This window comes from Mustela nigripes, chromosome 9, assembly GCF_022355385.1.
Source record: "Mustela nigripes isolate SB6536 chromosome 9, MUSNIG.SB6536, whole genome shotgun sequence".
Lineage (NCBI taxonomy): Eukaryota > Metazoa > Chordata > Mammalia > Carnivora > Mustelidae > Mustela > Mustela nigripes.
This window is the reverse complement of record NC_081565.1, coordinates 6,834,839-6,862,065: the sequence shown is the minus strand read 5'-3', so window position 1 is coordinate 6,862,065 and position 27,227 is coordinate 6,834,839. Positions and strand designations below refer to the sequence as shown.

At 56.1% G+C, this 27,227-nt stretch overlaps 2 protein-coding genes across 17 annotated transcripts in view; one reads left to right on the top strand and one right to left on the bottom strand.

Annotated features, from left to right (window-relative positions):
• The window catches only part of SPTAN1 (spectrin alpha, non-erythrocytic 1), a 61,413-nt gene extending 53,541 nt beyond the window's left edge, over nt 1-7,872 (top strand). For 9 of the 16 annotated variants that reach the window (XM_059410632.1, XM_059410635.1, XM_059410634.1 and 6 more), the window contains 13 exons: nt 278-437; nt 1,041-1,117; nt 1,686-1,895; nt 2,186-2,482; nt 2,807-2,919; nt 3,329-3,346; nt 4,551-4,613; nt 5,908-5,962; nt 6,314-6,510; nt 6,603-6,656; nt 6,733-6,879; nt 6,955-7,102; nt 7,401-7,872. In XM_059410632.1, the coding sequence (XP_059266615.1) occupies nt 278-437; nt 1,041-1,117; nt 1,686-1,895; nt 2,186-2,482; nt 2,807-2,919; nt 3,329-3,346; nt 4,551-4,613; nt 5,908-5,962; nt 6,314-6,510; nt 6,603-6,656; nt 6,733-6,879; nt 6,955-7,102; nt 7,401-7,526 (1,665 nt within the window). In that variant the 3' untranslated portion in view covers nt 7,527-7,872. The remainder of the gene's footprint in view (nt 1-277; nt 438-1,040; nt 1,118-1,685; nt 1,896-2,185; nt 2,483-2,806; nt 2,920-3,328; nt 3,347-4,550; nt 4,614-5,907; nt 5,963-6,313; nt 6,511-6,602; nt 6,657-6,732; nt 6,880-6,954; nt 7,103-7,400) is intronic. The other 7 variants (XM_059410642.1, XM_059410641.1, XM_059410638.1 and 4 more) reach the window with 2 other exon arrangements.
• On the bottom strand, nt 7,869-26,991 carry DYNC2I2 (dynein 2 intermediate chain 2). The gene is made up of 9 exons (XM_059410643.1): nt 26,799-26,991; nt 17,085-17,333; nt 11,362-11,471; nt 10,665-10,822; nt 9,969-10,078; nt 9,280-9,447; nt 8,840-9,072; nt 8,434-8,591; nt 7,869-8,220 (listed from the first exon to the last, which is right to left on the bottom strand). Exons 1-9 carry the CDS (start codon nt 26,982-26,984, stop codon nt 7,982-7,984), a joined length of 1,611 nt encoding a protein of 536 aa, XP_059266626.1. The 5' UTR covers nt 26,985-26,991; the 3' UTR covers nt 7,869-7,981.
• Between the last annotated feature and the right edge of the window lie 236 nt (nt 26,992-27,227).

Below are 27,227 nucleotides of genomic sequence, written 5' to 3'. Positions count from 1 at the left end.
CAGGAGCCTGCTTCCTCCTCTCTCTCTCTCTGCCTGCCTCTCTGCCTACTTGTGATCTCTCTCTGTAAAAAAAATAAATAAAATCTTTAAAAAAAAAAAAAAAAAAAAAAAAAAAAGAAAAGCTTTAACCTGTTCTCCCCTGGCGGCTGGTGCTGGGCCGGAGGCGCGGGGCCCACCTTGCAGCCCTGGAGGACCTGCCGTGGCCGGGAGGCCGTGGATCATCCGGCCACGGCAGGGCGTGAGGCCGACCCGAGTGTGCCTTCTCTTTGTGGCCTAGAACAATCACCACGAGGAGAACATCTCTTCAAAGATGAAGGGCTTGAACGGGAAGGTGTCAGACTTGGAGAAAGCTGCCGCCCAGAGGAAGGCCAAGCTTGAGGAGAACTCGGCCTTCCTTCAGTTCAACTGGAAGGCGGACGTGGTGGAGTCCTGGATCGGTGAGCGCTGTCCCGCCCGGCCGGCTCCCAGTCTCTTCTCTGCGCCCGGCTGGGAAGATTATTCCAGAGCCGTAGCTCATGTATTATCTAAGCAGCTGGTCTTCTGCAGAGAAGAAATGATCTAACTCGGCCATTTCAGTCATGTCCTGTGGCCAAGAGTGGGGGACCCCGTGGTGCCTGGCACTGGGTCAGCACCAGGGTTAACAAAACAAGAATCTTTAAACCCTGGGAGAAGCAGTAAGTGTCACTGCTAAGCAAGATGGCGCACCAGTGGGCCCCCAGCTGCTCTGTCCCCTCGCTGCCTGGGCACAGTTCGGCTCCCGAGCACAGGGCAGCTAGGCTCGGATTTCAGGACCCCTGTGACCCTAGGGATTGTTGTCACATAAGTGGCAGTGGAAACACATCCAGGACGAGCTGGAAGGCTCTCTCCCTACAGCTGGCCAGTGGGGCCTGGGCTGTGGGGAGGAAGGGGCAGCCGGCGTGGGGTTAGGAATCCTGGAATTTAACCATCAGCAGGGTGATAGGTGCACCTTGGTTTTCTTTTTTCCTTCGTAATTCACTGTACCAAGAAGGCTGACCTGTTTCCCATGCTTGATTTCCTAGGTGAAAAGGAGAACAGCCTGAAGACAGATGATTATGGCCGAGACCTGTCTTCCGTTCAGACTCTGCTCACCAAACAGGTCAGTCGTGGTCCCTGTCGACCAGACTGGGACGTATGCGGTTAGCGCTTCCCGGTGCATGAGTGGCGGTCGGCATATTCCATTGAGAAAGGCCCTAAGGACCCGGCAGGTAGCAAGATCATTCTGGTCCTCGGGGAACTTCCGGACGAAGCTTCTGTGCTAGAGCCGCACGGCGCTCCCGGGGTGCAGAGCGATGGGAAGTGCTGGGGACTTAACCCCCAGAGCTGTCTGACTCACTTTGCCGCGAGCCGGGGTTGATGGGGAAGGTCTTGCCCAAGGAGAGGCGTCTCGGCTCGCTCTCGAAGGGCAGACCGCAGCTGGTCGCGGGGAGGTAGCCGTTCATTCTGGGGAGAGATGGTGGGGAGAGCGTGGCACATCTAGGGGACCCCGAACCTCAGTCTGCCCAGGGGGCAGGAGGATGTCAGGACAAGGTGGGGACTCGGGGATGACCGGGTGGCCTGGGCGGCTGGCTGAGCAGACTGGTGCCATCGAGCTGAGCCGCTGTGGAAGGGTGGCTTCTAGCATCCCGGGCGACCATGCACATCGGGCCCACCGCTCTTTGTTCCAGGAAACGTTTGACGCTGGCCTGCAGGCCTTCCAGCAGGAGGGCATCGCCAACATCACCGCGCTCAAAGACCAGCTGCTGGCTGCCAAACACATTCAGTCAAAGGCCATCGAGGCCCGGCACGCCGCCCTCATGAAGCGATGGAGCCAGCTTCTGGCCAACTCGGCCACCCGGAAGAAGAAGTTGCTGGAGGCACAGAGTCACTTCCGCAAGGTAGGAGTGGGCCCCTGCAGAGCTCCCCCAGTCGGGCTGCGGGGACCTCTGCCCCCGGCGGAGTCTGCTGGAACCCAGCAGAGGGCCCTTTGCCTCCGAAGCACCCAAGACAGACTGAGGGGAAAGGGTAGCGAGGGAAAAAAGTCAGAGGCCTTTTGAGACATGGAAGTGGGGCACCCTGGCTTGCCCTGGCTGTCCCCAGAACGACCGCCCCCTTTCCTATCCTGCCTCCTGCCCAAGCGTGGTGCATGCGGCCCCGGGGGCCCTGACGCAGGCTGCTCCGCTTCCAGGTGGAAGACCTCTTCCTGACGTTCGCCAAAAAGGCCTCTGCCTTCAACAGCTGGTTTGAAAATGCCGAAGAAGATCTGACCGATCCCGTGCGTTGCAACTCCCTGGAAGAGATCAGAGCTTTGCGCGAGGCCCACGACGCCTTCCGCTCATCCCTCAGCTCTGCTCAGGCTGACTTCAGCCAGCTGGCCGAGCTGGACCGCCAGATCAAGAGCTTCCGTGTGGCCTCCAACCCCTACACCTGGTTCACCATGGAGGCCCTGGAGGAGACATGGAGGAACCTGCAGAAGATCATCAAGGTGCCCACCGCCCCCACCCAGGGCCACCAGCCAGCAGCCCCCCTGCCAGGCTGTCAATCAGCCACTTCCCCTTATCTTTTGCCAGAGTTCTTAGGGGGCCAGTTGTGAGCGGCGGGGAATGGAGGACTCTGAGCTCCCCAAGTGTCTCCCAGGCTGCTCCTTCGGGTTGATGTCCACATCTGGTTCTCCCTGCCCCACAAAACCGTGATTTCTGGTCACGTTCAGTGTCCAGAAACTGAAATTAGGCCGCTCGTCCACCCCGAGAGCAGACCAGCAGGAAGGACAGGCTCTGGTGACACGGCCTCTCCTTCCTCTGGGCCCTAGGAACGGGAGCTGGAGCTGCAGAAGGAGCAGCGCCGGCAGGAGGAGAATGACAAGCTGCGCCAGGAGTTCGCCCAGCACGCCAATGCGTTCCACCAGTGGATCCAGGAGACCAGGTGCCCCCCACCCCCGGTGCACAGGCCCCCAGCGCTCCGCTCCTGGGCCCCCCGGCTCTAGCGGGAGGGGAGCTCTGCGGGAAACCAGAAGGCATGCTCACAGTAAGGAAGGAGAGTTCGGGGCGCACCCTGGTGTGGCTCGAACCAGAGGGGTGGACAGAGTCTCGAAGGTCCTTTTTCTGAAGGTCAGGTTGCTAGGTGTCCTGGATTGGGTGGAACCCTGCGTGGCCGGTGGTCAGTCCTAGGCAGCACCACGGTGATACACAGAACAGAGTTGAATGCAATGTGGGTACTGATGTTCTCGGTTTTGTTTTTCTTTTCTTTCCTGTGTCTGTCTGTCCCCCACCTCCCGACCGCTGCTGTCCGGACGCCACTTTGTCTCGCGGCTGCTTGGATCCCATCTGCACAGAACGTATCTCCTCGATGGGTTAATATTGTCTTCTTGTTTCTCCGGGCTCGTGGTGTGGTGGTGTCTCGTGTGCTTGTCCCCCTGCCCTCTGTCCCCCCATGGCCTGGCTTGCGGAGGATCCCAGGGTGGGCCTTTCTGCCCCAGGAGGGCTGCACTTCCCCCGCCCACCCTTGCCCCACCCCCGTCCCCACCCCCTACAAGGAGTCTGTGCCTTGCCCCACACTGTCCTGACAGCCTGCGGTCTGGGGAGGGGAGCCACTCGCACCTTCCTGTGCAGATTCCAGGGGTTCTCAGGGAATGTGACCAAGCCAGAGGGCCAGAGCTGGAGTCCAAAGCCTCTGAGAAACCCTGTGCTTGTTTAGCTATTGGGATTTCCCTGGCCTTCTCTTCTGCTTCTCCCCGTGTGTCCAGTGTCCAGTGGGACCATACTTAGCTTCCTAGGAGGTCATGGTCATGCATGGAGGAGGAGATCCAGCGGGTGCAGTGAGTGCCCAGCTGTGTACGGACCCTCCCCCAGGCCCCCACCCCCCAGTGTTCCCAGAGGAAGGGAAAGAGCATCGTTGCCCCTAATAGGCAGAAGTGCCCGGGCTTTCATGCGATGGAGAGATGAGGCTCGGGGGGAGCCCCCGGGAGGAGCAGGGCGGCCCTGCCCAGTCCAGTCCTGGGAGTGGCCTCTCCTCTAGACTTTGGCCTCTGCCAGGCCCACGTAAAGCCAGGGTAGCGCGGGGGCCAGGGGTCGGGGGGGCGGACCTCAGTAGCTGAGGCCAGCGCGGCTGGGGTTCTGCAGATGGTAGTTGGGGCAGCTCAGCATGGCACCAGGAGAAAGAGGCGCACGTTGACGCGACCACCTGTGCTGAAGGGGGGGTGGGATTTAGGGGTCACAGCTTCTAGCTTGAGTTCATCAGCCCCCTGGCCTCCACTCTCCTCCCCAGCCCTGTGGCTGTGTCTGCCAAGCTGGTCTTGTCTCCGTGGGTGCCATGCTCCCCTTCCCATGTGGCTCCTGCCTAGCCCTGTCCCGTCCTGCTTGGGCCCAGTGTGAGCTGCCCCAAGGCCGCCTGTCCTCCCTGCGGCCGGTGGCCCGGCCCCGCCAGGTCCCTGCCTGGGCGCCGGGTTGCCCCGCCTGTGCACTGCCAGCTTGGGCCTTGTGGCGCGTGTCTGTCTCGGTCTGCTCTTGCCTGCCCGTGCCTTCGGTGTATTCATTTGGTTTCTTTTCTTTGACTAGCATAGCGTATCGTCGGGTCATTCGTGTCTATCAGTATGAAGTTGGGGATGATCTGTCTGGAAGGTTTTTCTCCTCTTATTTCTCTTCTTCCCTCACTGTGGTTTTCCCAATGCACTCTTGACTTCCCCAGGCGGCTCCGCTTTCCGACTAACCCACCGCCCTCGGCCGCTTGGGAAGGAGGGATCTGTCCTCCTCCCCCTGCGCCGGCCCCCAGCCTCCTGCCCCCGGGGCCGGGGGGTGTTGCTTTTCCCTGGGGGACATGGCGTGACTGTGAGTCTGAACTGCTGGGGTAGGAGGAAGCCTGGTGCCTTGCCTTGCTCGAGCACTTTGAACTTGGGGAAATTTCAGAGCTAACCCGGGCTCGCTGGGTGTTGAAAGGGTAGGTTGGGGCACACGTGGGTGCAGGGGAGGCCGGGCTAAAATCCCACCACGGACCCGCGCACAGTGTGACTCGTCCCTGCACGTAACCCCAACTCGTTTGTTGTCTTCGTTCACTGGTGGCCTTCTGTGACCTCACACTGTATAGCGTCGGGAAGATGGAAGCTCCCTGGGGCACCCTGTTCTTCGAAACTTGGCCCTGGGAGCCTCTGGCCCGGACAGTCTCGTGGACCCTGAATCTGGGGCTTAATCAGCCACCTCCCTCCTTTGGTCAGAATTAGAATCGTTTTCAAAACCCCAATCTGGTCACAATCTCTTAGCATCCCAGCTTCGTGTCTGAGGGGGCATCTGACTGCATCTCTTCCATGGCTGTCACACCCTAGAATGTGGCTCCCCTCCTCAGGAACCTGCAGGAGACTTCCAGGGATTTCTGGGGGGCAGCGCTCTATTTGTCAGCCGCTCCCTGCTAAGGTCTCCCCAGGGGGCAGAGGCCAGGGGTGTACAGAGCAGCCTTCTCCCCAGTGGCTGCGGAGGGGACATGCTGTCAGGCCCGTGGGCCCTCTGATGTCCCATAGAGCAACTTCAGCTCGGTTCCTCAGGTACCCCTTGAGGACTGAGGGCCTAGTTTGAGTGAGGGACCAGGTCCTAGCCTGGCTGGGCCGGAGGAGCCACGTGAGAAAGGGTCCTAGCCTGGGAGCAGGCTGGGTGGGGCTCGCCCCTGGCCCCCCAATTGGCCCGGGGCAGGTGGTGCCCCACCTGGGGTGGCAGCGTCCTGTCTCTGAAGCAGGAGAAAGACTGCCTCCCCTCCCCGGCTCCCAGGGCCACTTAGGAAGAGGTGGCCAATAACAGATAGGTTTCATTTCCCTGAAAAAAGAGATTTAAAAAAAAAGGTTCCAAGACAGCAGGCACTGTAACCTGGGGATAGTTAGGTTTGAGCTCACAAGCCGGCCCTCCCGCCTCACTGTGCTTCTGTGTTCAGGTCCTGCATGGTGGAAGAATCCGGGACTCTGGAATCCCAGCTCGAAGCTACCAAGGTAAGGTCCCCTTGTTTAAAGTCCGGCAGGAAGGAGGCTGGGTGGGTGCGCTTTCTCCCTTTACATGAAGCAGCGCAGAACCCCATCATTTTAGAGAGCGCCTTTTGCTTCTGACAGTTGCCACGTGGTGTCTTACCCAAAAAGAATGAGGACACCTTGGTTCTCAGTGTACAGTTTCCTCCGCGGTCTGCCCCTGCTGGTCCCTCCGTGGACCAAGGCTGCCGAATTTCCCCTCGTGCCGCCCCACACCGCCCCATAGACCTTGGGCCGGGAGGGCTCTTGAACAGGCTCTTGAGCCTGGTGACGGAGGCGAGAGCCCCTGCCCCTACACCCTCCCTCCCCTGCCCGTAGCGCAAGCACCAGGAGATTCGAGCCATGAGGAGTCAGCTCAAGAAGATTGAGGACCTCGGGGCAGCCATGGAGGAGGCCCTGATCCTGGACAACAAGTACACGGAGCACAGCACCGTGGGCCTGGCGCAGCAGTGGGACCAGCTCGACCAGCTGGGCATGCGCATGCAGCACAACCTGGAGCAGCAGATCCAGGCCAGGTGCGCGCCCCCAGGTCCCCCCAGCGTCCGGCACTCGCTCTGCTGGGATCCCGCAGACTTTGCCACCTGCTCACTCCGTCCTGTTCTTCTAGGAACACAACTGGAGTGACCGAGGAGGCCCTCAAAGAATTCAGCATGATGTTTAAGTGAGTACGGCCTCCCTGGGGGTGGGGTGGCAGGCCTGGCCCTGGGGCCCGTGCTGAGCAGCGCTCTGTCCGGCAGACACTTCGACAAGGACAAGTCGGGCAGGCTGAACCACCAGGAGTTCAAGTCCTGCCTGCGCTCCCTGGGTTATGACCTGCCCATGGTGGAGGAAGGGGAGCCTGACCCCGAGTTCGAGGCGATCCTCGACACCGTGGATCCAAACAGGTGAGCTGGAGGGAAGGTAGCAGAGGTGGCTGTGCCTGTGGCTCTTCCTGGCTCACTGCGTTTGCCCCTCTCCAGGGACGGCCACGTCTCCCTGCAAGAGTACATGGCCTTCATGATCAGCCGTGAAACCGAGAATGTCAAATCCAGCGAGGAGATCGAGAGCGCCTTCCGGGCCCTGAGCTCCGAGGGAAAGCCCTACGTGACCAAGGAGGAGCTGTACCAGGTCTGGGGCTCTGCTTCCCTGCCCTGGAGGTGGAGATTTCCTCTGAGAGTAAAGCCCAAGGTTGCCCCGGGGCCAGAACCCTCCGAATTCACAGACCTCCCTGTGGAGCGCTCTGTGGGGCGCGGGGGTTTCATCCCTCTTTGCTGCTGACCCCGCCCACCGCGTCCGCGAACACGCTGTGGCCTCTGAGCACGGCTCTCCCTGACGCCGGGGCCGGGGGTTCCTGCTGTCCCCCACGCCCCGACCAACCCCCTGGGGGGCAGCCGGGCTGCGCTGACAGGCGGCCTCCTCCCTCCAGAACCTGACTCGGGAACAAGCCGACTACTGCGTCTCCCACATGAAGCCCTACGTGGACGGCAAGGGCCGCGAACTCCCCACCGCCTTCGACTACGTGGAGTTCACCCGCTCGCTCTTCGTGAACTGACCCCGCCCCGCCCCCGCCCCGCCCCCGCCCCGCCTGGCCCGCGCTGCTTGCCCTGCCGTTGCCTCGCTGCATGTCACCTCCTCTCTGTGCTGCTCAAGTACGTCCAGTGTCACTCCACTGTAAGCTCACGTCCGCTTAGCTTGGGGATAAGACTTAGAACGGGTGCTTCACTAAGCCGCTTCGGGTCAGAGGCACTCGCCCTTTGCCGTGGGGACCCAGACTCCCGTCAGGAAGCCAGCTGCCCCATTCCGACTCGAGCAGTCTACGCAGCCGGCTCGCTCCCTTCTTGTTCTCCCCCTTCATGTGGTTTCCATGTAAAAGACAAATAAATGATTCTCCCCAGAGATTGGAGATGTCTTCATTCAGCTTCCATGAGCGCTCCCCAGAGCGGCACAGGTGTGGCCTCGCCAGACCTGCCCCCCCCCCTGCAGGGCCCTGCTGTCCTTGCGCTGTCCTCAGGTGGCCACCTCAGCTGCCAGCTGCTCCAAGTCCTCGGTCTCCCGGGGCCCTTGTTCTGTGAACTCGGTGCTCAGCTGCCACACCTTTACCGTGCCCTTGGCATCGCCTGCGGCCAGGAGCTGAGTCTGCTGGCGATTAAATTCCAGACAGTAGACCGGGCTTTCATCCTGAGTTTGCTTGATCGAAACTGTGGGTCTCTGGGAGCTTTTCTGGAGGTCAAATAGCTGCACGTCACCTGCGCAGAGAGAGATGCGTGGGGGCAAGCGTCTGCCCCTCCTCCCAAGTCCCCTGCGTACCCAGGGAAGAGAAACTCCGACAGGCCGCAGCACGAAGTAAAGCTACCGGCTGGTCTGGCAATCCCCGCACGTGCGCTCTCTCCCCAGCTCAATTCCAGACCTGTGCGGGGCTGCTAGGGCGGTAGTGGATCGGAGTCTGGCGTCCTTCCTACCTTCCCCAGAAGCAGCTGCAAACACCAGGGGGCGCACCGGCGACCAGCGCGCGGCAAACAGATACTTGTGGGACAGCTGCAGGGAGGCCAGGGGCCGGGTCTGCAACATGGAGTACAGGTGGATATGGCCGTCGGTCCCCGCGCTCAGGAAGAGATTCCTAGACAGGAAGCAGGGGAGGAGTGCTGAATGTCCTAGTCCGCTGGGCCTCCCTGGACCTCCCCAAACCAGGGATCCCCTTAGGGAGCAAGGGGCTGATGCCCTGGAGCCAACCACCAGCGCTCTGGGCACGAGAGCGCCCATGGGGAAGACCTGGGCCGGAAACAGACTACAGGCCCTTCCCATGGTTCTGCGGGACCGCCTCGCCCCGCCCCTCGCCTACGCCAGGGACACTGGGGCCTTCCCTACCTGTGGAAGGGGGAGCAGCTCACGGAGTAGATGGGACCGCCGTGGGGAGAGAAGGTCAGCTGTGCCGGGGCCCGCAGGGGCACAGAGCTAGGCATCCGGGTGAGGGCCGCCTCTTCCGCTGCCAGTGAACACTGGAGTGGGAAGCCGCCTTCCGTGCCCAGGACAAAAAGGCTAGGGTCAAAGCTGGAGAAGGCCACCGCCGTGGCACCGATCTCAGTCTCTCCCCGGGGAGGCTGTGGAGAAATGAACGCCAGGGCAGAGTCGAGAGAATCCCACAGTGTCCCAAAAGAGCCCAGTCCCTCGAGTGGGCACCGGGGCCCAAGGAGATCAACCGGCAGGTCCTCCACTGGCAGTGTGGGAGCCTGCGTCCCCTGCCCCGGCCCACCCAGGGCTCCTCACGGAGGCCTTGCAGGGTCCAGGGGCAACTGGGCCCCAAGTACCTTCTTTAGTTTGGTGTTCTTCGGGAGCTGCTGCACAACCAGGGCGAAGCCCTCCGTAAGCTGCAGCCGGCCCGCCCCGACCCCCTGCCAGAGCAGCACCTTCCCGTCCGTGGCCACGCTCAGCACCTGGAAGCGGTGGCTGTGCCGGGGCTCAGGCAGCCAAACCACCTGGGGCCGCGGGATGCAGAACTGAGGTCAGGAAAGCGCTGCTTGCTCCCCAGCCTGCTCCTACCTCCCAGCAAGACCAACAGTCATCCCCCATTCCCACCCACCCCTTCTAGGAAAATAAGGAGAATTCTAGGGGAGGCCAGGAGCCACCTCACACACCAGGGGGCAGTCCCGAGGGTTCTGAGCTGTCCCTGAGCCCAGGCAGGCCAGGACAGCTGGGAACCTCTAGTGGCAGCTTGGGGGGGGGGGGGGGCAGCTGGGAATGGCCCAGGGCCCTGTGGGTGGCTCCTGCCGGGGGCGGGATGTGACTCAGGCCCTGGGAGCTCTGAGAATGCTGAAGGCGGCTGTCCAACTGCCAACTCCCCAGTGACCTTCTGCCATGCCTGTGCCGAGCGGGCACCCTCTGTCCTGCATGGCCTCCAGGAGCAGGCCTGTGACAGCCCAGCCCAGCCCAGCCCAGCCCAGCCTCGCAAGAAGGGGATAGTGTCTCCTGGACCCACACAGCAGCCCACTGCTCTGACCTGGTACACGGGGTCTGTGTGTGTGTCATCTGTCAGGCCCGTTCTCCAGAGCAGTGGGTCCTCGGGGTGGCTCATGTCCCATACCAGCACCTCACCACTGTACAGCCCACCTGTGGGACCAAGCAGGCCCAGGCAGGAACTGACCCACATCCAGCCCCCTCCCGCTTCCTGGCCAAGTGCCAGCCCTTCAGAGCCACGGAGCCAGGACGTGGAGCCACTTCCCCAAAACTACCTTGAGGAGGGAAAGTCCTGGTCCTCCGCACACCCCCCACACACCCAGGATGCTTCTCCCGTAGCAGGCTGATCTCCCCACCCCAGCATCCTGCCGTTCCCTCCAGCACAACCCCCTTTCCCAACACATGGGGCTCCTATCATCGCTGGCAGTTCCCCAAGGGTGCTCACGTCGCCCCGCCTCTGGTCCTGACCTGGCCGTGCCCTTCCATGGCCCACACCCCATGGCCCACAGCCCATGCATGGCCCGCCAGACACGGCGATGACCTGCCTCCTCCGCCTCCCAGCTCCACACCAGCCATCCTCGGCATCGTCACCTGAGCTCAGGGATCAGAGCACCCCCCCCCGTCTCCCCTCCCCCCTCAGCAGACCTGCCTTGGCTGTGCCCAGGGGCTGCCGGCCCAGTGGAGAGCTCACCTCCGGCCCTCCTCCCCGGGTTAGAAGCGAAGCAGGCTGAAGGCTTACCGGCGATGTAGGATGGCTGTGCTGGGTGGAAGGCCAGGCACATGACAGCGCTGGGCACCTCCACCACCGCCGACGGCTGCTGGGGGTTTAGGCCTCGCCTGTCCAGGTTCCAGGCACACACGAAGGACTTGAGCGTGCTCCAGTCCCCGTCGTCCAACCTGCACAGGGACAAGCCTGAGCTGGCTCTGCCTTGAGGCCGGGGCCTCCTCCCCACCTTGTTCCTATCACCTGACCCACCGTCCTCCCCAAGCAACCCCGAACAGATGAGCCACAGTTTCCCCATCACACCCAGACTGTACTGGGTACTGAAGTGGCACAGGCATCTCCATGGCACCCCAGGGGCACAACCTCTAGAAAAGGGTACCCGGAAACCAAGGATGGGTGCACCCGGTGGCAGGGTGGGGGAACCACGACCCATCAGGAGGCAGCTCACGGAGCAGCGGCGGCAGGCCCAGGCTCACTGCCCTGTGCGGACAGACAGGTGGGCACCAGGACTCCTCACCTGAAACCCTTCCCTCCTCTGCTCCTACCAGCCAACCTGGTGCCCAGGCAGCCTTGAGAATAAAAATACTCCCAGAATGGCCAGGCTCTGGCCAACCCTTCACCACACAGACAGGAAAAAAGAGGTGTTAGACCTCTTAGACCAGGGTCTGAGGGCCTCCCAGTGCCCGATGCAGCCACCACGGCAGCCACTCACCGGCCATAGGCACAGGCCACCACAGACCCAGTGGTATTCCAGGAGACACTGGTCACGTGCAGACCCTCCCCTTGGGCTGGGGGGTAGCCCAGGGTGTGTAAACAGGTCACCTGCAAGAGATAGACCATCCCCAACCCTGAGCCCAGAGCCACCCAACGGGCGGTCTCATAGTCACCTTAAAAAAAAAAAAAAATGATACACAGCCTTGGAACACCCAAGCCACCCAGGTCCACAGGTCCACTGCCCAGTGCTGGAGGGAAATCTGGAGGCTTCACCCAAACATACTCCTCAAAGGATACTTCCAAAAACCCAGAAGAAAGGATCTTCCAAACCGAGACAAACACCAGGTTGTGGATCAGAGTCAGACCCTGTTCTACACACCACTTCAAAAGCTTTGGCTTCTGGGGTGCCTGAGTGGTGCAGTTGGTTAAATGTCCTACTGGTGGTTTCGGCTCAGGCTGTGAGCCTGAGCCCCGTGTCAGACTCAGTGCTGAGTGGAGCCTGTTTAAGATTCTCCCTCCCCCGGGGCGCCTGGGTGGCTCAGTGGGTTAAAGCCTCTGCCTTCAGCTCAGGTCATGATCCCAGGATCCTGGGATCGAGCCCCACATCAGGCTCTCTGCTAGGCGGGGAGACTGCTTCCTCCTCTCTCTCTGCCTGCCTCTCTGCCTACTTGTGATCTCTATCTGTCAAACAAATAAATAAAATCTTAAAAAAAAAAAAAAAAAAGATTCTCCCCCGCCCTCTGCCCCTCCACCCCCTCAAAAAAAAAAAAGAAAGAAAGAAAGAAAGAAAGAAAAAGCTCTGACTTCTGGAACTGGATGGTAGTGATAGCTGTACAATGTGACTATACTCAGTGCCACAGGGCTTTACATGTAAAGGCCTGGCATCTTCTTTCTCAGCCCAGGGCCGGCCGGCACAGCACATGAGAAGGCTGGCCATGTGGGCCGCTGTGAGCCCTCAGCCCAAGGTTTCTGGGCTGGGATCTGCAGCACAGACCAGAACTTCTATGAAAAGCTGCATACTCCCGACCTCGTGACTCCACAGAAGGAAACTATCCAACGGAAAAAACTTAATATGTGTAAAAAGCTGTACGGTGGGAACCCTCACGTGCCGCTGGCAAGAACACAGAATGGCACGGCCGCCATGGGGAAACAGTCTGGTGGATCTTCAAAAGGTCAAACAGAGAGGCACCCTATGACCCAGCAATTCTGCTCCGAGGTCCACACCCAGAGAACTGAAAACCACGTTTATCCAAAAACTTGTACACGGGTGTCACAGCCAAGATGCCCACCAGCCGATCGATGGGGCACACCCCCCACACAGGAAGGACTACCGAGCCACAGGGAGGAAAGAGCTGCGGGCACACGCCACAGCCAGTCACCGAGACGGCTTCGTGCAGGATCCCACGCACGGGAAATGTCTACAACGGATACCGTACAGATAGAAAGATGAGTAGCTGCTAGGGATTTGGGGGGAAATGGGGAGTGACTGCTAGTGGGTATGGACTTTCTTCTTGAGGGCAATGAAAGTGTTCTAAAATTGTACCAGTGGGGCGCCTGGGGGGCTCCTTTGGCTCGGGTCATAATCCCGGACTCCTGGGATCGAGCCCCGCATCGGGCTCCCTGCTCAGCGGGAAGCCTGCTTCTCCCCCTGCCTGCTTGTGCTCTCTCTCACGATCTCTCTCTCTCCCTCTATCTCAAATAAATAAAATCTTTAAAAAATAAAAATAAAGTTGTGCCAGTGTTGTACAACTCTAGGAACAAAAAATCTTACTGCACTGTACACTACTTTTTTTAAGATTTTATCTATTTATATGACAGAGTGAGAGAGTACGAGCAGGGGGAGCAGCAGAGGCAGAGAGCGAAGCTGGCTCCCCGCTAAGCAGGGAGTCTGATGCAGGACTCGATCCCAGGACCTTGGGATCATGACCTGAGCTAAAAGGCAGACAGACGCTTAACTGACTGAGCCACCCAAGTGCACCTACACTTCACTTTTTTAAAAAAGATTTTTGTATTTATATTTGAGAGAGAAAGAGCATGCACACGAGAGAGGGGTAGGTAGAGAGGGAGAGGGAGGGGAGACTCCCCACTGACCAGGGAGCCCAATGCGGGGCTCAGTCCCAGGACCTGGAGATCATGACCTGAGCTGAAGGCAGAGGTTTAACCATCTGAGCCACCCAGGTGCCCTTGAACTGTACACTTTAAATGGGTGAATTATATGGGATGTGAATGATATTTCAATAAATCTGTTATTTACAACCAAGTCATATAAGGGTGCCTGGCTGGCTCAGACAGCAGAGTATGCAACTCTTGGTTTCACGTTTATGAGTTTGAGCCCCACATCTGGGGTAGAGATTACTTAAAAATAAATTAATTTAAAAAAAAGAAAGAAAGAAAGAAAGAAAGGAAAAAGAAAAGCTGTGCAGTGGGGAGGAGGTGCAGGGAACTCAAGAAAACCTCCAGGGAGGGTCACGCTGCATTCAGTTTCCTGATCTGGGTTCTGGTTCCACAAGGGTTTTCACTTTGAAAAGCCACAGGCCTGAAGTGGCAAGATGTGTGCCTTTTTCTGTCATGTTCCACCAAAGTTTACATTAGAAATAAACCGCATATACTATTCGTCATGACACTACTTATAACTGCAACAACCAGTACAACCGGGATGTGAAGATGAGACAACAAAGTGGGAGAAGCTGGAGACGACGGGGCCACCGCACTGTCACCGCGACGGACGCAGAACAGCACAAGGGGTAAACAGACGTGTGTGGAGAATACACCTTAGGAAACCTGGCACAGGGGCGCCTGGGTGGCTCAGTGGGTTAAAGCATCTGCCTTCGGCTCTGGTTATGATCCCGGGGTCCTGAGACCAAGCCCCACATCAGGCTCTCTGCTCAGCAGGGAGCCTGCTTCCCTCTCCCTCTCTGCCTCTCTGCCTACTTGTGATCTCTGTCAAATAAATAAAATCTTAAAAAAAAAAAAAAAGAAAAAAAGAAACCTGGCACAAAAAAATACAGTGTGCGGATAAAACATTCAGAGATTTTAAAAGGACAAGCATGAAGTCTCTGTAGCCACCTGACAACACAAAACAGGCTTTGCTCCCGAACAGAAAAGACCCCGAGATCGGTCACAGTGACACACAGCTGTCCACACACAAGTGCAAAGCCAGAGGAAGGAAGCAACAGAGCCAGAAGATCAGAAGTCCCGTGGGAGCCCCTGTCTCTCATCTCTGATTTCTAAGCATTCCCCAAGGTTGTCAGATTGTTTTTGGAAATCTGAAATCAGGGTTTCTCTCTGAGCACGGCGTCCCAGCCTTTCCGGAGCGGCTACAACAGTGCGAAGGAGAGCGATGAAATGTCAAGGCCAACACCTTGACAAGCAGGAGAAGAGAGAAAAACCCCATATCAGCCAAAACCATAATTTTACTATGAGGAAATCAACAAAAAGCTGATGCAAAAGAAGAAGTGAGAGAGAGATTCGCTGACATTGTTAATCTAACAGCAAACTTGGAACCGCTAAGATATGAGGCCAACAGGGTAACGCGCCCCACTGCCACTCAGAGGGGCCCGGTTTCCCGCCTGTCCGCACGTTTCCGGAAGAGACCGAGTCCCACAAGAGCATCAGATAAAGGATGGCACGTCTATGCAGTGGGATGCAGCCTGGGGCACCTTTATAGGAACTGACGTGGAGAGCCCTGGCAAGTGAGAAAAGTCATAAAGAAAATGTACAGTGCTTTTTTTTGTTTGAAATGTCCTGGGGATGGGCACCTGGGTGGCTCAGTGGTTAAGCGTCTGCCTTCAGCTCAGGTCATGATCCCAAGGTCCTGGGATGGAGCCACGAGTCCAGCTCCCTGCTCAGCGGGGAGCCTGCTTCTCCCTCTCCCTCTGCCATTCCCCCTGCTTGCGCTCTGTCAAATAAATAATAAATAAAATCCTTTAAAAAAAAGTTCTTAATGACACTAGTAACATGGTGTGTGTTAGTGTAGCACAGGGAGGAGTTAAAGGCCCAGGAACAGGAGTTCCCTCCCGCTGTCTACATGGTACACGCTTGGTGTTTCTGTACTGCCCGGATTTGTTACAATGAACACATATTGTTTCTGCAGTCAGAAAACAGATATTTTGTAAAGGGGAGAGAGAAATATACACTCAGACCAAAGTAATCCATAGAAATGAGTAAAAGCACCTCTAATAATAAAAAGAAGTTTAACCTCTCTAAATGCAACTGTAAAGTTGGGGAGGTGGGTGCGTGCATGGGCCTCGGCAGGGGAAGAGCGGGCTGGGCTCTCACTGATCACGGAGCCCTTCCCTCTCGCAGCTTTCCTAAGCCTCAGGGACCGCCCACTTGGGTGTGGCATCCACGCCCGCTCTTCTGAGGGATTTTGAGGATTTCCCTGGAACAAACCGACTCTCCCTTGCCTTTCACTGACTTGGGGGTAAGTGGGCAGAGGAGGAGGAGCGGCTAGAGCAGGGCTTATGACCTCTGAATACATAGTTACTCACCTCTGTTTCCCAAGGAAGAAAGCATCGTATAAAAAGCTTGGCCCGGAACTCCAAGGCTCTGCAGCCGGTCCGTCAAGGGCACGCAGCACGGAGCAAGCGCCCTGTCCGCAGGGGAGGCTGAGGCCCAGCGCGGAGCCAAAGCCAAGAGCCCCTCCCATTCATTCAGAGGCTTCCTCATCTCAAAGGCTGGGCTGTCTGTGCAGCTGGTCACCTGAGTTTACAGGGTGACAGCTCTGAACTGAGCCCTGGAGACACGGAAGTCACTAGAGCACAGTAGTGAAACCAGACCAGGGCTCATGTCCCAGCTTAGCCCGTGAAGCTGTGTGACCACAGATAAGTCACTTAGCCTCTCTGGGCCTCCTGTATAAAATGGCGATCATCCTAGTACTGCCTCCTGCAGTCATGCTGAATGAGATGGCACAGAGAGCCCTCAGTGTGTGCTGCCTGGGGAGACACAGCCAAGCAGTGGGGAGAATTCAGTCCAGAGTCAGATTCCCCCGGTTCAAACCCTCCCTCTACTGCTAACTAGCTCTGTGTGACCCTGGAAAAGTCACTTCAGCTGGAAGTCTCCCACCTGTACCTCTCAGTACCTCCCAGCTGTAAATGGAGATAACCACGCCTACTTCTTGACAGCAAGGAAGTCCTTTTTTTTTTTTTTTTTTTAAGATTTTAATTATCTGTCAGAGAAAGAAAGCACACGCAGCAGGGGGAATGGCAGGCAGAAGGAGAAGCAAGCTCCTCACTGAGAAAGGAGCCTGACGTGGGACTCGATCCCAGGATTCTGGGATCATGACTGTAGCTGAAGCAGATGCTTAACCGACTAAACAACCCACAGGTCCCTCTCTTTTTTTTTTTAATACTTTGTTTATTGAGAGAGTGTAAGAGAGAGAGAGAGAGAGAGCACCCACAAGTAGGGGGTAGGGGCAGAGGGAGAGGGAGAAGCAGGCTCCCCACTGAGCCGGGAGCCCAATGCAGGGCTTGATCCCAGGACCCCGAGATGATGACCTGAGCCAAAGGCAGACAGTTAACCAACTGAGCCACCCAGGGGCCCCTGAGGACTTACTCTTATAAAATTATCCACCTGGCAGAATGTTAGAGCCCAGTGAACTCTGTTAGTATTACTACTATTATCAGTATCTGGGTGGCCTAAAAGAAGGACTGAAAACAGGGCCAAGGCGCGAGCTGGAGCAGAGGAGGGGCGCGTCCCAGGCCGCACCGGCCCATTCCCTACCGTTGGCTGCTGCTCAGTCCAGTTCACCTCGAAGCCATCAAAAGCATGGCTCTGCCAGTTCTTGTTCAGCTCCCGAATAACCATGGCCTCCACCCTCCGAAGAAAGGCTGCGAGCCGGGGGTCATCGTGCAGGGACACGGACGGCGCGCTGACTGGCACGGGGGCCTCCGTCTGCACCTCAGCATCCACGTGCTTCCGGGTCTGGGCCGCCTTCTCGGCAGTGGCAATGCTCGCTGTCTGGCAACTTTTCTGCAGAAGATCACAGCCCAGCAGTCAACACGCAGCCTCACCTGCCCACACACTCCCCTCCCGTGCTGCTGCTGACCCTCAGGTCACCCTGTCCACCCCTCTGGTCACCCTGTCCGCCCCAGCATGTCCCTTTCCTCTTGGCCCATCTTCCAAAGGACGAGCCCAATCCATGTGCCAAGGGTGGAGATGAGCCTTCAACCTTCCTATGTGCCCTGGGTCACACTGAGAGGTCCAGGGGCAGCCAACATGACCCAGTAAGAGCCTGACCCAGGACCTCTGGTGACATAATGACACTATTTGGAGCAGATGCAGGAATATCTTTTTTTTTTTTTTTTTTTTTTTAAGGAGTGCCCTTTTGAAGAACCTGATAATAATCGTGTCGTATTAGAGCCAGCAGTGGTCACCTAAGCCAGCACACAGAAGCATGTCAAACCTGGCCACCAGCAGAATGGCCCACAGCTTCTCCCTCCCTTAGCAGGCGCTGTCCAAGATGCCCCCGTCATCAAAGGAAGTGAGGGCGTCTGTGATGAGCTAGTTGGTGGAAGGCAGGCTTCTCCCCAGCTGCCCCTTTTCCCCACCCCGCCATCTGCCGCCAATCCTTCGTCCCCTGCTTAGCTGGGCACAGGGACAGACAACAGATCAGCCTCTTTCTTACATGGACATGACCCATCATTTACCAAGTGAGGGGCCATCTAGCGTACGTCGTGGTCTCACAAGAGGCTCTGTTCCCGCGGCCCCTCACCAAGTACCTGAACACAAAGGGCAATGATGAGGCCCAGCCCCCTGTGCCCCGTACTCAGGCCTGGGGGACAGCAATGGGCAGCAGGCCAGCACTAGCAAGCCCAAAGGAAGGGAGCTGGCCCTACTGAGGGGCGGCCCTTGCGAGAACATGAAATGCCCATCCCCACGTTCCCCTTCCATTCCACAAAATTCTCTTTATCTACCACCAGTTAAACTGTAAGTTCCTCCAGCTTCAGAACCCTTCTGATGCCTCTTTATAGCCCCGGCTCTTTGCATGGGATTTGGCACATGACATAAGCCCATTTATGCTATACACTACATGTACACACACACGCACACACACACACCCAGAACACTGTATTATATATACATATATACCATATGTAACATATATTACATGCGATGTATATGTATCTCCATTTTGCTACACACACACACACACACACACACACACACACTATTTACTGAGCATCCACTTGCCAGGCACTGTCCAGGTACTACTGACACAGCAGCAAACAAAATGTGCACAATTCCTGTGCCTAAGGACGTTCTACGGGGGTCGGGGCTCCACAAACAAGAAAAACTACCAATGACGCTAAGTGCAGCAGAGGCGTGGGAGAGAAGGGAGCCGCTGGGGAGGCCTCTGGGCACACAGCACCTGCGCCGAGGTGCGAGGACAAGCGGAGAGCGGCAGGAGAGGGGCCTGCAGCAGGGATGGGGACCAGCGGGGAGGCGAGACCAAAACCCGCCGGTAGAGGAGGCCCCACATTCAGAGGCTGGAGAGCTGGCGGCGCGCCCGGCCACAGTGGGTGAGGAGGGCGGCACGCGAGCAAGGGCTAGGCCCGGAGGGGTCTGAGAGCCAGGACAGTGGGGCTTTCCCTCTGGGTGTGAGCCGCAGGGTGGCCGCAAGCAGGGCCACGCCTCTCCGGCTGCTCAAGGAGACGTGAGGAGCAGAGAGCAGGTGTGACCACCAGGGGAAGGTGATGGCAGGTTCTGGGAGAAGAGAGCGCAGAAGCGGTTCTGGCGGCCTCCTCTAGACGGAGATGCCTCCCTGCCGACTGCATGGGAACGGCCACAAGGCTCGAGGCTCGGAGAGCATCCAGCAGAGACACGACCTGAAACCATAGCACTGGAGGGCTGCCCCAGTGCCGGCGGAGTGTGCACACTGAGGAATTCATGGATGGGCTCGGGGACCAGAAAGAATACAGGCTGAGCCAAATTCTAAGATGGTGGGAGAAAAGCAAAGTTCCAGAAGCCACAATGATGGTAAGAGTGTCGGTCACTAAGCACTCACTCACGCAGTCTCCCCAGAGCTCTAGCCCCATCTTATCCACGCTCACAACCACCCTATAGAGAAAATCCTATTTCTGCATTACTGCTGTTGGCGCCGAGGCACAGAGAAGTAACTCATCCAAGGTCACACAGCACAGAGGTGAGTGCAAGTTCAAGTGCAAGTGCAAGTTCAAGTGGAACTTGAATCCAGGTAGTCTGACCTGTGACACCAACCTGTCTCAGCCATGGTTTCTCTCCCAAACAGTCCAGCGTCCTGGCCACTGATCGCATCAGATGAATGCAGAAAAATGCTTCTAAAAGAATGTGACCCCAGTGTCCTAACATAAGACAAAAATGGCCACAAGAGACACATAGCTGTCACCTTTCCCGCTATCTCTATTAATATTTCCTTGCTGCTTGCTTATTCAGGCAAACGACAAATGTCAAAAAACACTAGGGAAAATTTAGGGAGAAAAAAACTTAAAAAACCAAGGATAATGCACCCGCAAATTTTTTTTTTTTTTTTTTTTTTTTTTTGTGAACTGGCAGGAAACCACCATGACTCTCTTTTCCCTCGGGGACTCCAACGTAGGTTCCCATGGTTCATGATCCAAGTATCTGGTCTGATCCTGACCAGACCCAGATCGTCTGGGGTTGGAGCCCCAAAGCCCCAGAAAGGAAGGGCTCGCTCAAGGCTACCCCGTATATATTGGTGCCTTCCATGCCAGGCAGTGTGTGGCTGAGCTGAGACTCCTGTCTGAGATGTCAGGGAAGGGGTCAGGGCCCAGTGGGCTCCTTGCTTCTTAGGCCTCAGCAAGGCCCGGAAGGAGAGTGTCGGGGATGCTGGGCTGCAGCCTGCCTCCCACACCCGCCTCCCACACCCCGGAGGCACAGGTGTTGCAGGGGAAATGCCGAGGTAGGGGGAGGAGCTGGGGCCAAACTTTAATCGCACTAGGAGTTGTGGACCAGGGAAACACCAACTCCCAAATCAAGACTCCCAGGCTCCGTGCTCTGGAGTCTGAAGCCCCTGCAACCTCCAGCGGAGAGGAAGGCAGTGAGACTCAGGAAGCAGAGCCTAGGATGAGTGCCTAACTCTCCTGCCAAGCCACAAAATGTGCCCCCAACACCAGGACTACAGCTTCTGACTAGATGGGAAGTGAACACTACTCTGCTGGGCCAACTGAGCTCTCAGGGAAACTCATGACAGAGACAAAGATTTCACAAGTCAGACAGCACAGGCCCAGAACTGAAACCTGGAAACTCTGGGCCCTGACACTCAGCCAGTGCCACCATGTGACCAGAAGACAAGTAGAGACAGGCCTCAGGGAATGCATGGCAACAGCAGAGCCCCCAAAGCCTCCTGGATTCCTCAGGACCAGCCACACCTCCATGAGGGACCCAGGAGACCCCTGCATCCTGAAAGAAGTTCCTGGTCTGGGCCAGTTTCTGTCACTTGCTATCACACTAACCCCTAGGAAGGCTCCCTAACCCCCAGACCACCACCCCTCAAGGCCTCATTTCTGAAATAATGGGTCTCTGGCTGGCATTTAGGATGGATCGATCAATTTCAGGAACACTCATCATGACAGAGGAAATGGCCCCACTGGGTCTGGTGACCGGCCCCCACCCCAGGCTCCGAGAGGTGTGTTGACAGAATACTGGGCTTTGCCCTGCCTTCAGGGTCAAAGACTGACCAGTGCCAGTGTAACTGCGCCGATGTGTGACTCAGTCATTCAGAAACTGGCCAGCTAGAGAAATCCATCCAGGGGATATCAATATGGGGCAGGCCAACTTCAAAGTCCTAAGTAGAACAGTCATTTTCTTATTTAAAATATACATTCTAGGGCGCCTGGGTGGCTCAGTGGGTTAAGCCGCTGCCTTCGGCTCAGGTCATGATCTCAGGGTCCTGGGATCAAGGCCCGCATCGGGCTCTCTGCTCAGCGGGGAGCCTGCTTCCCTCTCTCTCTCTGCCTGCCTCTCTGTCTACTTGTGATCTCTCTCTGTCAAATAAATAAAATCTTAAAAAAATAAATAAATAAATAAATAAATAATAAAATATACATTCTAGGGGCAGCTGGCTGCCTCAGTCAGTAGAGCATGTGACTCTTGATCTCAGGTCATGAGTTCAAGCCCCCCACTGGGTGTAGAGTTGGAAAGATAGGCGCACTGAGTGGCTCAGTCTGCAAAGCATCTGTCTCTTGATCTCAGCTCAGGTCATGATCTCAGGGCCACGAAATCAAGCCCCCCATCTAGCTCAATCCCAGACATGGAGCCTGCTTCACATTCTCTCGCTCCCTCTACCCCTCCCCCTCCTCTCTCCCTCTCAAGAAAAAAAGAGACAAATAAAATATATACATCTCCTTTTTTTTTTTTTAAGATTTTATTTATTTATTTGACACCGAGATCACAAGTAGGCAGAGAGGCAGGCAGAGAGAGGAGGAAGCAGGCTCCCTGACGAGCAGAGAGCCCGATGCGGGGCTCGATCCCAGGACCTTGAGATCATGACCTGAGCCGAAAGCAGAGGCTTTAACCCCCTGAGCCACCCTGGCGCCCCTATATATACCTCCTTGACTTTAGGATGTATTGATTATAAAACATTCCAATTATTTAATAGTTCTTCGGGGGATATATTAAATACACAAGTCATTTGTGAGACACACCAAATTTTAAGATCTGTTACAAAGGCTGGGGGTGGGCGTGTGTCCTCTGAGGAAATACATCACCATAGAAAGAATGTGTCTCTGAAGGTCTGGGGAAATGCCGTGAGAGATGAGCCCCCATTACTCCCCTGGGTAGTAGCCACCACCAGCTAATACCAGAAACATACCACTTCTGGCTTCTGGCTTCATCCTCCCAGTCAGCCTGAGCCAGCACACCTGACTCCAGAGTTGAAAGGAACCTCAAAGACCATTCTAGACCTGCATTCTCAATGGGCAGGCCCCAAAGTCACCTGGAAGCTTGCGAAAACACAAGCTGCCACCTCCTGGAGCGGGGCTGAGTGTGCTGTGCTAACAAGCCCCCAGGTGATGTGGATGCTGGGGGGGGGGGGGCGTTACTGAGACCCCACATTGGGCCTCACCCCTTTGGATGCTTCCCAGGGCCACCACCCAAGGCCCATCACCTCCCCCTACCCCCATCCACACCGTGCTCACGTTCCCCGCCTTTCTGACTATCTCCACTACTCCGGGTCCTGGGCTTCACCTAGGGTCATGGCTCATCCCCAGAGGCAGAGGAATGCTCTCAAGCCCACCTGAGGGGCGCTGCTGGGCACCTGCAGGGTGAGTGCTTGTCACTATCACCTCGCCACTCCCAGCAGGCTCACTTCCACTTGTCCTCCCCGAGCTACCTTTTCCTCAGGCCGCCGTCGCCCCAAAGGCCTCCTTTCTTCCTCCTCATCGGGGCCCACACACCTGAGGAGAAGGCAGGTGTGATGGCAGCGGAGAGGACCCCGGCCTAGGTCAGCAGCTCCCCGTGCACATGCTGCAACGCCCACGCGCCAGCCCCACCTCGATCTGCCCCCGGTGTCAGGCACAATCCGCCGCTAATGAGCAGACAAAGCTGGGGCGGGAATGTCTTGGGTGTGATGCTGAGTGGGTTTCATGATGCGGCTTGGACAACCGTCCCAGGCGGCCTCTACAAGGGCGGAGTAACTGAGCCAGGAACCCGTGTCAAGGCACAACCTCCTGTTCAGGTGAACTTGCCTCTTGAGTCTATCAGGGCAACAAACAGCTTTTCAAACGACAACGTGGAGCCACGGCTTGGCCACGTGCAGAGGACAGCAGCAGACATTTCCACAGAAGCTGGGAGCCGCCGAGGGGCTAGACCCCTTTGAGCTGCAGTTACTGCAGACCATTTTGGTGTCATTTTAGCCTCTTAATCTCTTCTCGTGCTCTTTAAAAAAAAAAAAAATGAATAAATCTAATGTCAACACTGTCTAGCAAACTCAAAAGCAGAGAACCACAGACTGAATTCTCCTTGAAAATCAGTAAGAGGCCAGACCCCAGTTAAAAACAAACACCTTCCAGCAGGGGGTGACAAACGCTACAGAAGCCACCAAGGCCACAAAGTAGCAGCCTGTCAGGGAAGAAGAGCCCGTGGGAAGGCAGCGAATTTAATTCAAAGCAGGAGAGGAGAGATGTCCCCTGTGTGGGATGACAGCACACGGGAAAATTATTCAATCCAGTATTTCCTGGTTGCCTTCAGGAGGTGCAAAAGTACACAAGACTAACTTCCCTGTCTGCTGGGAGCCCACGGTCCAAGGAAGACAGATCTGAATGTCCAAAATGCATCCCACAGATGAGAAAGTTCTGAAACTAGATAGTGGTGAGTGGTGGCACCATGTGAGTGAACTTGACACTGCTCAACTGTACACTTAAAAACAGTAAAATTTCTATTATGTGTCTCTTGCCACAATTTTATTTATTAAGTAATCTCTATGCCCAACATGGAGCTCAAACTCAAGACCCTGAGATCAAGAGTCACAGGCTCTACGCTGACCCGGCCAGGCGCCCCACCACAATTTTTTAAAAAAAGGAAAAAAAAACACCCCACATTTTCCTAGGATCAGAATTGGGCTTCAGAGAGGTAATGCTGCTGGAAAGTAGGATGCATTCAATGGATGGTCTCAAATTTTGCTACCTATTAGAATGACCTGGGAAGCTTTAATAAAAGCAGATTCCCACATCACAACACTTACAATTAAGCCAGAATTGCTGACGGTAGGACCCAGACATCCATATTTTTCAAGGGTCCCAGGACATTCCAGTGTCGGTCAAGTTCGAGAAACAGCGGATGAGAAAGGAGGGCTAATAACGCACCCTCCCTCATCTCAGGCAGCTGCCCAGGTGCCTGACACCCCCAGACCATCTACCTGAGCAGCCCCAGGCTTTCAAACTGCTTTCTCACTCACAGTCTCATTTAACCCCTCAGGAAGTGTTCTCATAAGGACCCACTTTGAAGAAGAAGAGATCGTGTGACTGGCCCAAAGCCCTAAAGAGTGTGTGCACTCCGGTCTCGAACCAAAGCTCGGGACACTATCCCATATTGGAATATGACAGGAAAACTCAAGGAAGGCCAAAGACCATTAGTATTAAAACAGAAAAGGGGCACCTGGCTCATGAGCTCGAGCCCCACGCTAGTGTAGAGATTACTTAAAGAGTAAAATCTTTAAAAATATATATTAAAAAGGGGAGTTTGGGTGGCTTAGTTGGTTCGGTGTCTGACTCTTGGTTTCCAATCAGGTCATGATCTCATGATCGGGTTGTGGGATCAGGCCCCCCACTCAGTGGGGAGTCTGCTGGGGATTCTCTCTCCCTCTACCCCTCCCTCCACAATGCACTCTCTCTAGAATAAACAATCTTTTTTTTTTTTTTAAGATTTTTTTTTTTTTTTAAAGATTTTATTTATTTATTTGACAGAGAGAAATCACAAGTAGGCAGAGAGCCAGGCAGAGAGAGAGAGAGAGGAGGAAGCAGGCTCCCTGCCGAGCAGAGAGCCCGATGCGGGACTCGATCCCAGGACCCTGAGATCATGACCTGAGCCAAAGGCAGCGGCTTAACCACTGAGCCACCCAGGCGCCCTTTTTTTTAAGATTTTATTTATTTATTTGACAGAGAGAAATCACAAGTAGATGGAGAAGCAGGCAGAGAAAGAGAGACGGAAGCAGGCTCCCTGCTGAGCAGAGAGCCCAATGCGGGGCTTGATCCCAGGACCCTGAGATCATGACCTGAGCCGAAGGCAGCCACCCAGGCGCCCCTAGAATAAACAATCTTTAAAAAAAAATTTTTTTAGAGGCGCCTGGGTGGCTCCGTGGGTTAAGCCTCTGCCTTAGGCTCAGGTCATGATCCCGGGGTCTTGGGATCGAGCCCCACATCGATCTCTCTGCTCAGTAGGGAGCCTGCTTCCTCCTCTCTCTCTCTCTGCCTGCCTCTCTGCCTACTTGTGATCTCTCTATCAAATAAATAAATAAATTTTTTTAAATTATATATTAAAAAAAGAAAAAGCAATTTACCTCCTTCTTCCGACCCCTGCAACATTCTTATAACTTAATCAAACATCTCCTTCAATAAGACAAGAGATGCTAGTCCAGGGAAACCACCCTCACAGATGAAAGCTTTTTACTTGAAATTTGTTCTTAGAATCCTACAGGTAAAAACTATAGTCACAAGAAAATGAACCTGCCTCCATTTCATTCTCTGTAAGAAGAAAAAAAGTTAGACTCAATCAGTGGTTTCCGATCTGAAGTCTTCTAGAATCTGGGTCTTTGGCAAACAAGAGCTATTTCAAGTGCTCTTCAAAGCCAGGAACTGTGAAGTATACTTTTACCTGTGATAAGAATGGACAGATCTAACTAAAACATCCACTTGGCTTTGCACCAGAACCATTTCTAGGCAGCATGTAAGTGGGGAGAGCTTTGAAGCCACATCAAATCCTGGCTTGAGACCCGCAAGCAGACTGTTGGCCTGAGGCAAGGAACCTATCTTCCAGAGTAAGACTTCATGGAAAGCTCGTCGGTGCTGGTGAGGAGCTAAGCTCTGCAGGTCTGGCCACTCTGGTGGCAAACTAAGTTTTCTCTTCTGGTAAAGGCATAGCACCTTACAGTGCCCCCCATTTCCACCGAGGAAAAGCCAATGTCCTTACAATGATCTGCAAGACCCTACCTGACCTGCCTCTGCTTACCCACTCTGACTTCAATTGGGACCTTTCCCCTTCTCTCATTCCACGCCAGCCTGGCTGCCTCCTCAAACACGCAAGATCTGCTCCAACCACTGGGCCTTTGCACTCGCAGTTTGCCCCGCGGGGCTGCTCTACCTACCACTCCTCTGATGTCACCTTCTCAATGAGGCCCCCCACCCCCTCACTCTCCAACCCAGACCCTCCAGGCCCTCACCCTTCTTTTGCGTTCGTCCGGGGCACTCCTCACCTCCTAAGAACAACACAGATTTTACTTATTGCCTAAATTGCCTATGGCCCGTGCCCTGCAAACGACCCCACGTCGGCTCCAGGAGGGAAGAGCTCTGAGCACACAGCAGGCCCTCAGAGTCTGCACAAAGTCCCCAGAGGAGAAAACCCGACGCCCAGGAGCCCTGCCCCTCACTTCTCACAAAACCTCGCTGTGTGCGCTTTTGTTGACGCTCCTAGAAAAACTGGCGTATCTCGACCTTGAAATGCAATCTGGTCTTGTTTTTTTTTAAGAAAAGTTAGTTTGAAATGCCCCGAAACGGCGGTTCGCACAAAATCCTGCAAAACACGGGGTCTTCAGGAGTCTTAAGGAAAAACCCCTTCTGTGGTTGCACAGAGAGTCTGAGGAAACGCACGAGAATCCCGCCAGGGTTAGCGTCTGCGGGTGAAAATACAAAACAAACCGGCGGCACGTCAGAACTCGGCCCGGACACCGCGCGCGGACCCTCGTCCTCCGGACCCCGTCGCCCGCAGCCGGGCCGGCGCTCTCACCGTCTCCCGGCGGATGCCCTGGACGCCCCTCCACTGCGAGGGCACAGACGCCACGCCCAGGGTCTCGTCCTGCAGGGGCGCCGGCCGCCCGGGCCCCTCGGCGCTCAGAGCCCCTCCCGTCGCCAGCGCCTCAGCTCCCGCACTGCCCGCCGGGCCGAGCTGCCCGAGCTGCGCGCGGGTTGCCATGGAAATAGCCCCGCCCTGTCGCGACTGCGCACTGCGACGTGACCTCGCCCTTGCGCGCCTAAAGCGGAAGACAAGGAAGGTGAGGGTATCCCCACCATTTTTTAATTGGTCAGACGGCATCCTCCAAGACCTGGGAGTACGCGATAAATTATTATTTGGGGCCAGCATGAGACAAGCCTGGCCAGCTATGGATACTTCATCCCAGTAGGGGCACACTTGGGCATGACTGGCTACCCCTGGGTT